The sequence below is a fragment of the Camelus bactrianus genome, chromosome 31 (genome assembly GCF_048773025.1).
Source record: "Camelus bactrianus isolate YW-2024 breed Bactrian camel chromosome 31, ASM4877302v1, whole genome shotgun sequence".
NCBI classification, from domain to species: Eukaryota; Metazoa; Chordata; class Mammalia; order Artiodactyla; family Camelidae; genus Camelus; species Camelus bactrianus.
Window position 1 is genome coordinate 19,989,570 of NC_133569.1, and position 10,431 is coordinate 20,000,000.

The following is a 10,431-nucleotide window of genomic DNA, read 5'->3' on the forward strand; positions in this document are numbered from 1 at the left end:
TGCTTCTTGGAACCCCACTCTCTTTGTAGGCGCCATATTCCTAATAATACCCATGTTGCACCGTTGTCATGGAGATTTAAAGAGATACGTCAAGCACCCAAAGCTCTGTAGACTTTCAGGTAAAAGTAGGTCTAATTAGGACTATGGTTGTAAAGAAGGGAGCTTGAGGCTGCAAGGATAAAAGCTGGTCCAGAGCAAGACCAAGGTAAACTCAGAGGAGGTGAGTAGGAGCTAACTGGCTTAAAACTTGAAGCATTTCCCAAAGTTAGTTCCAGGGATATTGGAGTTAGCCCGGCAGGATATTAATAAGTCCTGCTTATTTAAAATCTTTCTTAATAATTCACTTGGGAAACTTTGGATTAAATAATTTAATAGCTTTTCTTGTTGTAGGATTCCTGGGTGATTTTAATATGCTAGATGTTCATGGCAAACTGCCCCCCCAACACAAAATGGATTTGAGCACAGAGTCCTTTTTTCAGAGGGCATGTGTTAGAACTATTACCTCTTGGAACACAGTCTAGGAAATGTTGGCTTAAATGAATGGGCCTCTGGGTCCTGTCTGATAACTCTTCCTTAAACCAAAAGCTCAGAACCAACTTTTCCATTATGGTGCCCTGCGTCTGGGAGCTCTCCAAGGGCTTAAAGATGATGAAGAACTAGGGAGAAATTTGCTGGTTCCAGAGGAGGAAAAAATACAATAAGAAAACTGCAAAAAAAATTGAGACAGATGCTGAAGTAAATGTCTACAAAGTGTAGCATCATTCCATCATGTCAACTCCTGTTCAACACATTGTATATAATTACATAAAAATGTACTTTTTCTGGAATGTGGGTGCACTGTAACAAATTTGCTATGCTGTGATTCAGGGGATCCGTTAGAGTGAGAGCCCAGAGTTTACAAAGGCTGTTGGTTGCCTTGATAAGGGCCATACCTTTAAATCATGTAGATACATCGTATGATGTAGATGCATTCACATGTGCATACACACACACACACACACACACACACACACACACTTACCCTGGAGCTGGAGAACGTCCAACCAATTAAGAACCAAAATTATACACCAAGTTCTTGGCGCAAAAGCAGCAGTCAGCTTCAGTCCCTTAATAGTGAAGTGGGTTGGAAGTCCCCCCTCCCCACCCTCCATAAGCTGGCAGTGCCCAAGGACTCAGTAAGGTTTGGATTCTCAACCACGTAGCAAATCCTTTTTGGCAACAGCCACAGAGGCTGCAGCCAGCAAGGCACAGCTTTCTCCCCCTCCCCATGCAGAGCCATTCAAGGCACCTACTTTACAGCTGATGGCTTTGCATTCACTGCTTCTAAAAGCAGCTCTGGGCTTTCAATTCTTTCCAATTCATGGCAAAAGGCAACATTTTAAGGAGTGAGTGGGGGAAGGGTTCAGAGAGGGGCTGAAAGAAAATCTCACCGCTTCAAAGGGCTTCTAAAGAAATTTTATTTGTTGGGAAAGACTCACAAGGAGAGGTACAGATTCTCAGAGCCTCATCACCGTGGGCTCAGCCATCTTCATCCTGCTCCGTGCCAGCCTGGGCCGAGCTGGGAGCTCGTGTCTGCGGGCAACACCTGAGATCATAAGAGAAGTGATTCTGTATCCCTGCACCTCTCTCCATGACCTGCAGACACCTGGGCTCATGGAATAAGGCAAAACTATCCGTCAGCGTCTCTACTTCTTTGGGGAATAGAGAGAGAGAGAGAGGGAGAAACTCTGACTTCAAAAGCCCCAAATATTGACCCTTCCTTCAAATCAATCTACTTTTCAAAGTCTGTTTATTATCATGTTGGGAAATACTTTTTTCTCACTTCTAGTGTTTAATTTTAACAGAGTGGCTCATCTTTCCTTGTTTTCCATATTCCAAAGTCGGCCGTGAGTGATTGAAACACCAAGTGAAGGGTAAATCGCCCTCAACACACACACACACACCCACACCCCCCCCACAACCACACCCACACCCACACCCACACACCCACACACCCACACACACACCCACACACACACCCCCCACACACCCACCCACACACACCCACATACACCCACACACACCCACACACACACACACACACACACACACACACACAGAGGAAGCTGTCCTTCCTTTGTTAACCTAACAAGAGAAACAGTACAGACGATCAAAGCTGCGTGAAGAAATAATTATAAGCACAAATATGAGAAGGAGCAATGAAAATAGAATGAAAATGTGCTGTCTGAAAAGACTAATTTTCTGCTGCTCCACACTTTCTTGAGCTAAATTTCTCTGTCTTAGCGCAGTGACTCCTCAGTGACATTTTTGCCCTTAAGGACTTCGCCACTTCCTCCGAAACTGTAACTTTTCCTCTCTCTCTCTTCCTCCCCCTTCCTATTGTTGTCACCGGAGAGTGCCGAATGACATGTTCAAGAAAATGCTTGCCTTGAGGCCAGAGTGTGTTTCCTTTGCACTTGGATTTCCATTTATTCCACTAAATTTCCTTACAATTAATTTTTAAAGGGGCTGAGAGGGTTCATTTCCCAAACAGCTGACAAAAACCGTGTTCCGTGGAAGCAAACAAAATGGCACTTGGTGGCCATTTTTTTGCTACCATTATAAAAGCCCTTAGAGTATAAAATCTGACTCTGAATTCTGCACTTTATTACTCTGATATAGTAATCCGAATATGTTGATACTCCCATGATACCCATGCCGAGCCAGGAACTGGTTTATCTTAATTGTACTTTAGCCTAAAGCATATTAAATGCAACTTGATTATAAAATGCATTTGAATTGCCATGATAAATTTCTTGGCAAGATCTCCAAACAGCAAGTAAAGAAATCTATAATCTCCTAGTCTGGCCCCTTGGCTAACTTGCAGGGCGACTTGGTAGAAAGGCTGCTCCCTCCCCACATCCCCCTTTCTCAGCCAATAAATCCATAATAATAGATTTGCCTAGCACTCAGGAACGGCTGCAAGACAGTTCTTTATACTTGGACAGCATTTTGCAAATGACAAGCTGGCTTTAGGCTACATATGTCAGAATGATGCTTCAGCACGGGTTGTTGGCGTGAATTTTTTAAATTTCTACTTCGCAAACCCACTGGCGTCACCCATCAGTCTCCCTCGTTATAGCTCACAGTTTAGCCCTGTGTATCTGCTGCCTTATACTCAGGTCCACGCCTCCACGTCTCGCCCCACACTGCATTGTCTGAACTTGCACGGTGTGAGCACCATTCCAGGCACAGAGAGCTTGAGGAATACACACCGATGGATGGAAGAGTTGCCTGTAAGCGGTCAGCCTTGGTCTCTCACTGGAGGGGTTTGCGTTAAGCGCTGGGTGAAAGGCTTTCTCAGACTTTGCGCAGCGTGACAGGTCTGTCCTAACCCTCGGGCATTCCCACATCTAACAGAATACGAATGAAGTCTTTACAAAGGTGTTTGAGAGCAGGACCGAGAAGCAGAACACTCACACACAGGTTTGCCTCCACATCGACCTCCCACACACCCCTGGATGATTTCCAAGCAGTAGGATAGGTGCAAAAAAGTGTCAGAAACTGAGTGAAATGTTATTCAGCCTCGACATCTGTCTGCAGACCACTGGAAGAAAGAATGCGGAGCAGAAAAAAATAGGTCAAAGAAGTTCTGTTTTCTTCACTAATGAGGCGTGATGTTCACTACCACCTTGAAATAGAATCCCGCTTTAAAACCAAGGAGCTCAAAGTAACACCCATGTTATCTGATGTAGCTTCTCATCTGCCCTGAACCGTTAGGTACAGATGTGATCCACCCCCTTAGCACCGGGGCAGAATAGTTAAGAAACCTACCCTGCAACTTATTTCCCTATTAGGTAATAATAGGATGGCATACAGAACGATTATATGACAAAATTTCTTTTAAATATGTCTGCAAGTTCACCGGCTAAGTCACAGGTGAATGACCTAGACCACAAGCAGACGTTGCCCCCCTAAAAATCATCCTGATGGCCTGAAACAATGGTCAATCTAACACAGCCAGGATTCACAACTTTTCTTGTAATGTAAAAGAAACATCTCCCTGTTGGTTGGTTCGGGCGCCCTCATGTGTCTCAACAGAGTAATGACCCTTTAGGTCTCCAAATGGCCATTGATCCTGATAGATTCAATGACACGCACATCCTCTTCCTACTTGTTTCGGAAGCCTCATGTGAAACTGGAGATTTGCAGGCTGCCCTAGGACTGTGAACTTGTGCACCTTGATATAAAGTGGCATTGTAACTTAGACGTGAAGGAATGAGATGCCAGTGTTCACAGCAGTAAAGGCTAATTTCAACCTGCCTGTTCTGGTTTCAACGTGTTAGGTCATCCTGTGTTTTTCTTTTACCTCCCCCGCCCCACCCCAAGGGGCAGCGCACCAAGCATGTGCACTCTGTCCTCCACTGCGGTGGTCACAAACTCAGGATCCCCGAGCTCCTTCTATAGTAAGGAATCTCCGGTGACCTAGCTCCACCATCCACTCTATGACCACGCGTAAGACATCTTCTCTCTGGGTCTCCGGTCCTTCTTCTGGGAAAAGAAGATAGTGGGGTTTGTTCTCACAGGTCAGAAGCCTCAGCAGCAATGCCTTAGAGCAGATGGGCACCCAGTAAATGTTAATTGAAACTAAACCTGTGAACTCTGCTCCAACCCACTTGCTGTATTATATTTCCAGAAAACAGATATTCTTCCTCAAATACAACATTCTCGCGTTAAGAAGTAGCTTGGGAATTCGTGGAGCACAAGAAAAGGTCAGACATTTCTCTGCACTTCCCCCAACACCTGACCTGGTGCCAAGCCCTCAGTAACCCTCCCTAAACCAGTGGAGGGTGGGGGGAAGTTTGCCCCCTTAATATATTTTCTCTCTTTCTTTCTTTGGCAGAGTTTAAAGCCATCAAAGGCAAATTATAGAGGCAAAGATTCACTCAAGACTTTGAGACTGTCTGCACAGAAAACCTGGTATCTTTATATAAGGATGAAAGAACTCTGGCCCTGAATCTTTCTCATTTTCCTCCCCTCCTTCTTTTTCTTGAGGTCAGGAAGGCATGAACCAACAGTCCAACAGAGCAGTCAGGCTTAAAGTTCCCACTGAAGAATGACGATGACGCTCCAGCTTTGGTCACCATGTCACACCAACCTCGATGAGTCTGGCACCCTGTTAATAACAAAAGAAACATTTACCAAGAAACCATGCTCCTGGGCTGCTCTTCCCAAAAGGCACAGAGTCATTCCCTGCTCAGTTCTAAGCTAGCCAAATCCAACAAAGCCCCAGAGATCTTTGACTTAATCTTCTCATTGAACTCATGCCAGCCTCGCACGGGCAAAGTCAGGGCACCATCCCCCAGCCCTGCGTGTTGGCAGCTTCTCCCACCTGCTCCTTTGCACTTTCCCTGCTCGGGGGCAATGGCAAAGGCTCCCCTCCCCACTCCCAGCCACTGCACCTGGGAGCACCTCCACCTCCCGCAGCCGCAGCTGGCCTTGGGGAGGCTCCCATCTACCTCAAGCACATGAGTCGTCTTGTTTGGTAAGTTACTACCTTAACAGAATGTCAGAAAGTGCCTGCCTAACGGAGATGCTGGTAGTCTTGTCAACTAAAAATCACAACCAGTAAAAGCAGAGGGGAATACCCTGATGTACATTATGTCCATTATTGTTAATCTGGGAGAAAGATTTTTTTTCCAATTAAGTACTTAGGATAATTGATCATTTCCATTGTATTTAAAAGACCTCTCATAATTTCCCCTCTTCCTTCCCTACTGCTACCATGGTTGCCTGGGACCTCATCAACACAAACTGATGTTACCACCGAGTCTTACCATCTCCGCTCTTTTCTTCCTCCAAATTATCATAAATATAATCAAAAGATCTTCCCCAAAAGCTAATTTCCACACATTTAACAATCCCTGCTCAAGAACCCTTGACTCTCTGTTGCTTCCAACATAAAATTCGAAATTTAAGATCTGATATTCAGACTCCCTTATATTCTCTCATATCCTGGGAGACATTACCAAGGAGCAGGATATGACCTCCGGTGTCCCCAAGGCCCTTCTACCATTGCCATACCAAAGGTCAAGACAAGAGCTCAGTGTTGCGGACATTCAGATATCCTTGAACTCTGGGGAAGGAACTTTACATTGGGCATTTCTACTTAAGCTTCAGCTCCCGCCTTTGAAGTTCTCAAATGCACTGATGTGCTAGTTGTGCGTGAACCAATATGGCTGCCCACTATTGGATTTCTTCAGATGACAGCTTATCCGGGTCACTGTGAGACACTTCACACATCCAGCTAGGATCCTCCAGGCACATGACAGTAAGTGAGTGAAATAAGGAGGAACAATAAATCAACATCAGGGAAAACACAAAACACATCCTGACCTTTGTGAGACAGTCTGTTCTGGCGGGGAAAAGAATGTAGATGGTGGGAAGTAAGTTATCACCCTACAAAGCCAGTAGGTCAACCCAGGGGAAGTCTAACAAGAGACACAGCACTGCCTTTAGCAACAACAACAACAGCAAAATGGCTAAGAAGGTAGAGAATGCTGAGGGCCAGAAATCAAAATCCTTGGGAAGAACATGCCTGCATCTGTCCTCTTGTTCTCCTTCTAGAAGAGAACACTGAACTATGATGTCACAGTGCCATACGTCTACCACTCCTGCCTAAAGCAATAAACACAACCTTTGAGCTTTCCAGAGCACAAACATTTAAACAAATGGAATAGCACAGCTTTTTCCTAAATTCTTAAAAATCAGAAATAGTATTTCACATCTTTCCTGTGCTGACCCTTCCAAGAAGCCCGCAGCCAATGTTGACTGTGCCCCTCTCCTGCCAGGCAAGGTCCTGATGGCCTGAAACTTTAGGAAATATGACTGGGCTTGACCATCTTCCCAACTTGACTACAAGCTCCCCAATGACAAGAATCGTCCCTTTTCCTCCTTCCATCTCTCTTCCCTTTGACCCTCCCTGACTCATCCCCTAGCTCCCAGCCTAGAAGGTACTTGAGAAATACCAATACTGTCAATCAACACGCACATATTATTTAATAGAAATTTGAAGATTACTTTTCTTTTCATTAGATACTCCCTCTGTCCTTTATTTCCTCTATCCCTTTTTCCAGCAAACTTCATGCTTCCCAGACAACCATTTTTTGCAAGGGAATCGATAATCACTCCCCAAGCTCACTCCTCACACACACATAGAGCTGATTCTTGGTTGGTGGCTGGTAGACTTGGTGTTCTGTCTTCAGTCTTCATTTAAAGATTGGAGGATTTAAACTGAAGCCACTGGTTCTGTTTCCTTGCAAGATCATCTTGCCCCTGTCAGTATGAATCTCCAACCGCCCTTTCTCAGTTACCTCCCCCAAATGTTTAGAGGTTGCCTTTCTTAATCCCTTTGCTTCAACCCAGCCCTAAATGACCACCTTTCTACCCTCAATTCTTGCCTAGATTATTAGCCTCCTTCACAAGTTAGGGGCAAGTTTCCGTGCTGCCTGCAGCCCACTTATAAAAAATATGAGCTTCTATCCTAGGCATGTTTGTAATGTTCTGTAATTTTCTTATTATGTCTAGAGCTTATCAGTCCTCTCTCCTACACATTCTGGTCTTCTCTCACCCCTTTTCCCTGTCCGCCCCCTTACACCCCCCACCCCCGACAAGACATGAACTGGTTTGCCAGCCGGTTTACTCTTGCTTTGGTCAGCTTATTGTTTCAACCTAATTACGAAGTTACAGGGCTTGAATACACAGTTTATTAATTTCGAGGCATTCACGATGTCTCCCTGTTGAGTGTAGTGTGTGTAGGTGCGCATGTGTGTACCTATGGCAACTAACACTCCTGGAGTTTGCAGTCCAGCTGGTAACTGAAAAGATGGAGTCGAGGTTAATTTGTGCTACTAGAGAATCATGGTGTTAGTGGCATAAGGAATGCTAGTCTCTGATTTTGGCATTTTACAGACTTGAAAACAGGTAGCCCAAGGTCAAAAAAACTTGACCAGGGTCACAGAGCCAATCAACAGAGGGACTGGGGCCACATTGTCATATCCCAATCCATCAGGGCCCTTCCACTGCTATATGTCCCTTCTCAAGGACGTCCACATACAATCAAAATGCCTCCCAGACCTGTGAACACACATATGCTGAGAAGATGGGGAGGTACTGTGCATGTAGCTTGCAACCCAGAGAATGTGCTGTTAACATAGCAGTAAAACTACTATAATGAGGTAAATTAGAATCCAGAGAGACCACACTGCTCCTCCTGCCTCTGCTGCCTATTCCTCCCCATATCACCTTTTAAAAAAAGGAAAAAAAGAAAAAAAAAGAAAAAAAGAAAGGTGGCTAGATTCCCCAAAGCACCTTGTTGAGATACCCATATGACTTCCCTTTGGTCTGATCAATACAAAGTTATCCCTTAATTCTGTGAAAATAGCTTGTCCACACATCTGTGCACACACAGTCACATACGCATATAAAACATTGGCAGCAGGTACTTTTAATTTGCTGGAAAATATTTCTAAGAAGTCAAACGGCTCCAGCCCAATGAGCATGCCCTCCGATTGGCTGGCCAGACCAGTTGAGGGACCTGATTGGTCCCTGATCCTGAGGACCGATAAGAACGGCTATAAAATCCCTGGGTGCAGCTCTTGGGCCCCCAGTTTGCAAAAGCCAGAGGTGCAAGAAGCAGCGACTGCAGCAGCAGCAGCAGCAGCAGCAGCAAAAGCGTCCGCAGAAGCAGCAGCAGCAGCAACAAAAAGCCCTCATCAGATCCTCACCTAGGCTCTCCGTGTATCCAGATCCACATCTTCACTCAAGCCGGGAGAGGGAAAGAGGAAAGGGGGGGAGGAAAAAAAAAAAAAAAACCCCAACAACTTAGCGGAAACTTCTCAGAGAATGCTCCAAAACTCAGCAGTGCTTCTGGTGCTGGTGATCAGTGCTTCTGCAACCCATGAGGCGGAGCAGAATGATTCTGTGAGCCCCAGGAAATCCCGGGTGGCAGCTCAGAACTCAGGTAAGCGGCAAACCCAGGACCGGTTTCTCCCCCCAAAGAGCTGTCCTCATTTGCCTCTCGCTTTTGCAACTGTGTCTGTGACGGCTGATCTTGATAATAAACGTGCTTCATGCCTGGTGGCAATAAACTGCCAGTGTAATCCAATAGCCTTAGGAAGTGGGGCTCCTTTGTTTAATAAATTGCATGCAACTAACGAAGAAGCTAAGCGCTCTGCTGAGGGTATTTCATTGCATAAGCCTAGCCTGATTGCCTGAAATCTGGCACGTACCCTCTTGGGGGGAGGGCGGGGAGGGGGCGGGGGAAAGGCTTGAATGTTGGCATGCTTCAAAGCACTCTCTATACTTCCCAGAAGCTGGAGCTGATCTTAAGGTGAGACGTGACTTGTCTGATGCGGTCCCTCCTCCTTCACCCTTAAGACCCTATAACTTGACTTCCTTGCCCCTTCAGAGAACGCAGAGGAAGCTCCCTCTGCGGACTGATTTACGGAGCCATAGCCCTCAAGTCTGACAAATCCAGGGCAGATTCAGAGGAAACCCTACACATCCCACCCCCCACCCGCCTCGACACTGCTCCTTCTGTCCCTCCCGGCTCTCTCGGGCTCCATTCAGTTCCCATGCAGCCCCGTGGCCAGAGAGCCCCTGGGAAAAAAAAAAAGAGTATTTGTGAAACGTAGCGGCAATTTCTCCAAGGGGGAGGTCTCGCTCTCGTCCTGACCCCGGGAGCAGTTAATTGTGTATTATCTTGGCCTCTAAGGGAAAAGAGTCCTTAGGAAGCCGGCATGGATACCTCTGCCTTTCGACTACACTTGTCCTGCTCACTCCCCTCCCATTCCTGCCCTCTCTCCCCCAACTGCCAGCAAAGATGGGTTCGCAGGTGTCCAAATGCTGCAGACGCCGCTCCCCTCGGAAGAGCACAGGTCCCTGCCGAGAGGAGAGCTTTGCTTCACTTCCTTTTGTACTTAGTTGCTATAGAGATGCAGTGATTCACAATGCGAGCTTGCCTAAAACAATAGCAATCCTAATGCATATTAAAACTGCTTAAAGCAAAGTTATAATTTGAACCCGTGGAAATATATAATTAGGGAAATGACTTGTAACATCCCAGAGGCTGCGGGTGGGGGGAGGGGGAGGGGCCGCCCAACCGAACCGTGCTTTTGATCTCAGCGGAGAACCCTACGGTATGAAGGCTGCAGATCATTTCTTGCCGAGCTGCCTGCCAGAACACCCCTCTTCTGTAGGAGAGAAATTACTTTTATGGGAGATCTTATCCAGAATGTAGAAAGCCTCATGCAAGTTCTTTGCGGTTTTCTTCCAGTCTTGCACAAGGGGTGCCTTGGCCTTGTTACTCTACACCTGTGTTTCTCTTTAAAAAAAAAAAAAAGAAAAAGAAAATGTCTTTTAATATGAGAGAGATTATGCATACCTCTAAGC

The 10,431-nt window shown here is 46.0% G+C and overlaps 1 protein-coding gene across 3 annotated transcripts in view; it reads left to right on the forward strand.

Moving 5' to 3' along the window:
- Positions 1–8,639: 8,639 nt before the first annotated feature.
- STC1 (stanniocalcin 1) overlaps positions 8,640–10,431 on the forward strand; it is a 20,507-nt gene continuing 18,715 nt past the window's right edge. For all 3 annotated transcript variants that reach the window (XM_074355510.1, XM_074355511.1, XM_010954963.3), the window contains exon 1: positions 8,640–9,001. In XM_074355510.1, the coding sequence (XP_074211611.1) occupies positions 8,884–9,001 (118 nt within the window). In that variant the 5' untranslated portion in view covers positions 8,640–8,883. The remainder of the gene's footprint in view (positions 9,002–10,431) is intronic.